This window comes from Wasmannia auropunctata, unplaced genomic scaffold (genome assembly GCF_000956235.1).
Source record: "Wasmannia auropunctata unplaced genomic scaffold, wasmannia.A_1.0 LD334242.1, whole genome shotgun sequence".
Lineage (NCBI taxonomy): Eukaryota > Metazoa > Arthropoda > Insecta > Hymenoptera > Formicidae > Wasmannia > Wasmannia auropunctata.
The window spans coordinates 23,296-29,414 of record NW_012028648.1 but is presented as its reverse complement, the minus strand read 5'-3'; the positions used below and the strand labels follow the sequence as shown (position 1 = coordinate 29,414).

General features: G+C 33.6%; 2 protein-coding genes across 2 annotated transcripts in view; one reads left to right on the top strand and one right to left on the bottom strand.

Moving 5' to 3' along the window:
- LOC105458984 (probable cytochrome P450 6a14) overlaps positions 1–6,119 on the bottom strand; it is a 20,170-nt gene that overhangs the window by 4,771 nt on the left and 9,280 nt on the right. The gene's annotated exons all lie outside the window — the stretch shown is intronic.
- On the top strand, positions 2,456–5,269 carry LOC105458982. The gene is made up of 3 exons (XM_011704625.1): positions 2,456–2,689; positions 3,752–4,032; positions 4,491–5,269. The coding sequence occupies exon 3, from the start codon at positions 4,541–4,543 to the stop codon at positions 5,258–5,260; it is 720 nt and encodes a 239-aa protein (XP_011702927.1). The 5' UTR covers positions 2,456–2,689; positions 3,752–4,032; positions 4,491–4,540; the 3' UTR covers positions 5,261–5,269.

Below are 6,119 nucleotides of genomic sequence, written 5' to 3'. Positions count from 1 at the left end.
CTCTCTCTCTCTCTCTCTCTCTCTGTACATATAATATAGTGCGTGCGTGCGTGCGTGCGTGCGTGTGTGTGTGTGTGTGTGTGTGTGTGTGTGTGTGTGCGTGTGTGTGTGTGTAAAACTTAATTTAATTTCACAGATCCCATACCACTCCTATTTCGTCAATTGCGTTCATTGTTCGTGGATTTCTATGTTGCTAGGTTCTGGAAAAATTATATAGACATATGTACATGTATATTATGCATATACAGGGTGAGACGCTTAAAACAGGTATCTGAATAATTTCTGAATAGTTCAAATATTGGATTGAAATTTATAAGGTTACAATGGCACCATGAAATTTATTATTTAACCTTGAAAACACCAACTTCAACCCTTCAAAGGGAGCGAGCGGGGAAGGGAGGTTGAAAATCTTAAGTGGCATGTGGGGTCGAGTGAGGGCTCGTTTGAAAGGGCTTTTCAAGACGAGAAAAATGAGAGGCTGTTGAGGTTTGTACTATTTTTTTTTCGCAAAGTTATGCTTATTTGGACATTAGTGTTATTTAGCGCTAGCGAGGCCTGCAGCGTGGACATGAGAAAATTTGATTTACACACGAATTGCAAATGATTATATAAACATAAATGTTGAAAAATAATTTGTTAAGACAAACTGCAAATTATACGGAAAAATTAAAATATCGACATACATATCTATAATGTTTGACGTTATTTGAATAAATAAAATCGTATTATATTTTGACTTTAATTAAGCAGTCTTGCTTTATGTTAAATTACACGATGTCTGATAATAATATCTTTCTTAGCGTGGAAATATTAAAAAATAATCTTTGGTAAATATTGATAACAACGGACCCAGTCTCAATGACCTTCACATATGTTGTCAGGATCATGACCCTGTGAGTGACTATCAAGAGGTTCTAGCCGTCGCTTGTTATTCGTTAAAAAGTTATTAGTAAAAAAGTAACAAAAGAAATAATTTCAATGGGGGTTGGGGGGGGGGGACGAAGCCTCCCCCAAGTAGGTAGCATGGGCGAGGCGGGAAAGGGGCTCTGCCCCTCCCCCCGCCTGTCACAGAGCTAATATCTATGTAGAAACAGAAAATACGTGCTTTGATGCTCCTACTTGTTTAGTAAGGCGAAGATTTAGTAAATATTCATTTTAATATACTTTCTACCTTGCGTAGGGATCTGTCTAATCTTTTCGGTATCTATTATTTTTAGTACGTTGTAGACTCATCTATTTAATAAAGCGAAGATTTAATAGATATTCAATTTAATATACTTTCTACCTTGCGTAGGGATCTATCTAATTTTTTTGGTATCTAATATTTTTAGTATACTGTAGACTCATCTATTTAGTAAAACGAAGATTTAATAGATATACTTTACGCGAAGCGAGGTCCCACATTGGTTTACAACTTTTATGCGAAGTGAGGTTTTACGTCCTCTAAAGTGAATGATTACCATTAATTTTTATAACATTTTTGTTAATAACTTTTTAACAAAGGATTAGCGACGGCTAAATTAAACCTCTTAATAATCACGCAGGGTCATGACATATGCGAAGGTCAAGGTCATTAGGGCTGAGTCCATTGTTGTCAATATTTACCTAATGTTCTTATAATACCTAATATGTTTCTTTCCTTCTTTCGGAATTTCTATTCGAGGCAACGTTTCTTTCGCAACAAATATGATCGAGAAATAGAGAAATGTCTAATTTAGAACTTGATTCCACACGTTCTATTACGTAGCCGGAATATTAAATAAAGTCAGACTTAAAATTTCAAAAAATTATGGTCTCTCGATAAAAATTTTGGTCTCTCGAGAAAAATAGCTATTTCTAGAAAAGGTATAACAACGTACAGATATTGTTAACCATTTAAATATATCCTTCGAAATGTTTTGCGTATCCGGACTTAAACTTTAAATATTACCGTTCGAGAGTTTAATAACAGATCCTTACAAAATTTTTGAAAAATGTGACTATAAGGATTCGTACATGTTCATTCCTGTACGTACACAAGGCGTCACAAATGTCTATTCATCTGAACTTGCAGGGATACTAATCCATGTATATGTATTACATATATGTATATATAATAATATGTACGTATATGTGTCCTTGCAATTTCAGATAAGTAGGCATTTGTGATGCCTTGTGTACGTCATTCAACAATTTTACCTAGTCATAATTTGATCTTTTTTTTAGAAGATCTTTTCTTTTTTCAGTAATTCCTTGTAGTAAAAGATATTAATTATTTTTATATATATATAATAAAAGTGACATTTATTAAAATGATAAAAACATTTAGATAAATTGCATGTCAGTTTGAAGTTTTTATAACTATTAAATATTTAATATTTAATAAGTTTTTTTGAACAGGATAAAAAGTTGATTAGAATAAGTATATTTACTGACGTAAGCAACGGAAAAAAATAATGTTATTACAACATAATTAAACTTTGCTATGCAATTGCTACTTGTTCAGTAGAGAAAACAGATCGTGAGCTTAATGATTCTTTAATATGATCGGTTCTTGCCTTTAGATCTTCGCTAGATATAATTCAGAAGCTAATCATTATGCGCTCACTGATCTGCTATCTCTGCTGCACGCAGCTGTTGTGTTTGCGAGTTTTAATGGAAGAATTCGCTCTGTCAATACTTGTTTTCTGCAATCAGTAAGAAGAAACAGGTATCTTAAAAATTTCTCTAACCTTTAAACCACCACGCCCAAAAAAATCACATTAACCACAATGTCGGTCCGACAGACCGCCATTATGCTCTCGCTAATTTTATAAGTTAATTATCCTAATAACATAACATTGGCAAATTCATTGGCGCAATATTGGACCAATGTATTGTCAATATAAATACATTGGAAATACATTGGTCCAATATTGCGCCCATGAATTTGTCAATATTGTGCTACTATTATATATAATAAAAATGTATGTTTTCTAAATACTTGTTAATGGGAAAAAGGAAAACTATGTTTTAATGTGTTAACAAAAAAATTTCATATATAATAGAAATAAAATATATTTAAATGGTGACAAGATAATAAAATTTTTGACAAGTAACGTTTCAATACCGATCTGTGAGACCAATATAGTAGTTTAAAGATTAATGATATCATTCAATTAGTACTTCAATTAGTACTAACAATATATTTTTACTTTTATTGCTTTGCTGTTTTAATAAAGTTAGAATTAACATGATATAAAATTAACACGATTGATATTAAAATTAATACGATATTTGCCATGAAATTGTTAAAATCACTTTCTATAGCGTCAAACGTTATCATAATATATATATATATATCATTATTCTTAACAATTACATTATTTTAACGGATTTATTTTTTAAATTTATTATATCGAATAAAGTTTCTTAATGTTCTAATGTTCGATTTCTCTATCTTTCTTTTTCTCTCTCTCTCTCTTTCTCTCTCTCTCTCTCTCTCTCTCTCTCTCTCACTTTCTAGTTGATAATGAAATCAGAATTGATAACATACCGAATAAATGTCACAAATGAATTCTTTTTGAACTCTGTGTTGTGGCGATAAGAAACATTGTGAGCATAAGAGTAGGGTACTCGCGAATTAGGCGAGACACGGAAATGGTGAAAGAGAGGGAAAGCGAGTGAGAGGGGTTGGCGAAATTGGCGGCTTGGAAGAAGAAGAAAAAAAGCAGAATGATGGAGAAGAAACTCTGCTCGGAATTTAAAAGAGACAACACGTATGTTCTAATAGAGTCAAAGGTGAGCGCCAGGAAGGAGCAAGATCGGTTGGGTCGGACCTAACAAGGGAAACGAACGGATATTTGGAAACGGCTCCGGCGGCTATCTGCATGTGACTGGGATCACAGGAGCATACAGTGGAGGCCATGTAGTCCTCGTGACGAAGGAACTGTCCCTTCGACGCCGGGCGTCGAGCACAAAAGATCGGCACAGCAGAGTATTCAAGTAGGAAGACGGCGCATCGTCCCCGCCTCAGTCCGTTTTCGACTCCACTTAAGTACTCCTTGCAATCACGTATGTCTCGATAGTTCCGATATGACACGATCACTAAAATCGCCCGATATTCTTCTCATGTAAATCGTCAATTAACGCGCTAAATCTATTGCATATAATCAAGAACATCCGCGCAATCGATCGTAATGTTGTCACGAATAATTGAATTAAATTGATAAAATGAGATTTCTTATCTTCCTTACGTTACCCGCTTGAAAGTGGGCTACGTTACAGTGTGCTATCTGAGAAAAGTGAATACCGACTCGTAGTTCACAAACGGAAACAATCGTGAAATCACGTATATAGTTCCACACCTGACGAATCTGTCTGTTTACCTTAGTCAACTGATATGGTCACATACAGTCTCTTTTTTAAATATATTAAAATAATTAAGCTGCAACTGCGGAAATGTATATTTTTCCTAATTCCTTTTGCAAACCTTAACATATTGTATATTAATGTTGTTTTACATTACACAGGGTAGTTTGTTTCCGAAGCAATTAAACAAATTGCTAAAGAAAAGTAAAAAATGGAAGTGGCAGGTGGGATTCGATGGGTAAAGGAGACACAAACGAAAATTATGAATGACGACAATTCAGATCGCGTAGAACATGATAATATCCAGAATACTGCGAGAGAAACCGTATCAAGTGCAAAAAATCAAAGCAACGATATCGATGAATACGTAAAAGATGCAAACGAACGTTATGAACTTGCAGAGGCAAGGAGCGCAGTTGAACTTATCGAACATATTATGAAGCATACGAAAAATATCGTCGGTCAGAATTCTATGTACCCGAAGGATTATGACAAATGGACGAACGAAGAAAAATATGAACATGCTATAGATAGCATAAAAAAGTGTATGCCACATGTACCAGACTCCGTATCTTTTTTCATACCGGCCGTAATGTATCGGGGAGATTGCGGTCGAAATTCAACGGACAAGCCGCTCTGGTTGGACATGGAAAAGTTCCAGAGAGGTCAAAAATTCGCGCGAGACCATTCTTTCTCGATCTTCATCGCTAATGCGTTATCCCTTTTTGTGATATTCTCTTCCACGAATGGTCTTAAACCGTTAATTTTCAGCCGACAATCTCATACGCCGTATTTAGCGTACAAAAGGTATGTATACATGATGGTTTCGGTAAAATCTCTTAGATCCGAATTAATTTATAATTGCGTTGCTTGGGAACCAAAACTAGTGTTCGAACGTTCAGAAATAGTTAAATTAATAGATGAATCTTGAGAGTAAATATGATACTTGTAACTTTACATTTATAATGTGATTCAGATAACTAACTCTTATAAACATACAGCTAATTGTCTTGAGAAAAAAAATCACATGTATATGCACTGATAGATTTTGAGATTTACTCAATTGAAATCGAGAAAAAATATAGGAAAGAATTATATGTTTGCAAGTATTACTTTGCTTGCTTTTAAATTAAATATTATCGTATTATTAATTACATGTACGAAAATTAAATTGCATACATACTTTTTACTATGTCAAACATTTTTTTATTTGACTATATATTGGATTTGATTGTCGTTCATGTCGCCTTTTTTCTAAGGCCGCATCCAATATGTATGCAAATTAATTCTCGTACCACTACAGCGGTAGTCGAGTCGACAAATACTTATAGTATCCATTAGGTTATAAAACCTAAGACAATGGATATTGTCGAACGACAATCAAATCCAATATATAGTCAAATAAAAAAAATGTTTGACATAGTAGAAAGTATGTATGCGATTTAATTTTCGTACATTGTAATTAATAATACAATAATATTTAATTTAAAAGCAAGCAAACTAATACGGTAAATATCGATAACAACGGACCCAGCCCCAACGACCTTAACCTTCACATATGTTGTCAAGATTTATGACCCTGAGTGACTATGACCTTATGACTATCAAGAGGTTTTAGCCGTCGCTCGTTATTCGTTAAAAAGTTATTAACAAAAAAAGTTATCAAAATTAATGGACACATGTTGTTAAGATTATGACTTTGAATGATCTTAATAATATAAACATTAATTAAAATTAATAAAATAAAACTTTAACTTTTTATTATAAGATGAAGAGTTGGGGAGGAGATT

What these genes read in the sequence shown, in the direction of transcription:
- LOC105458982 (XM_011704625.1), top strand. Translation starts at nt 4,541, where the DNA reads ATGGAAGTGGCAGGTGGGATTCGATGGGTAAAGGAGACACAAACGAAA.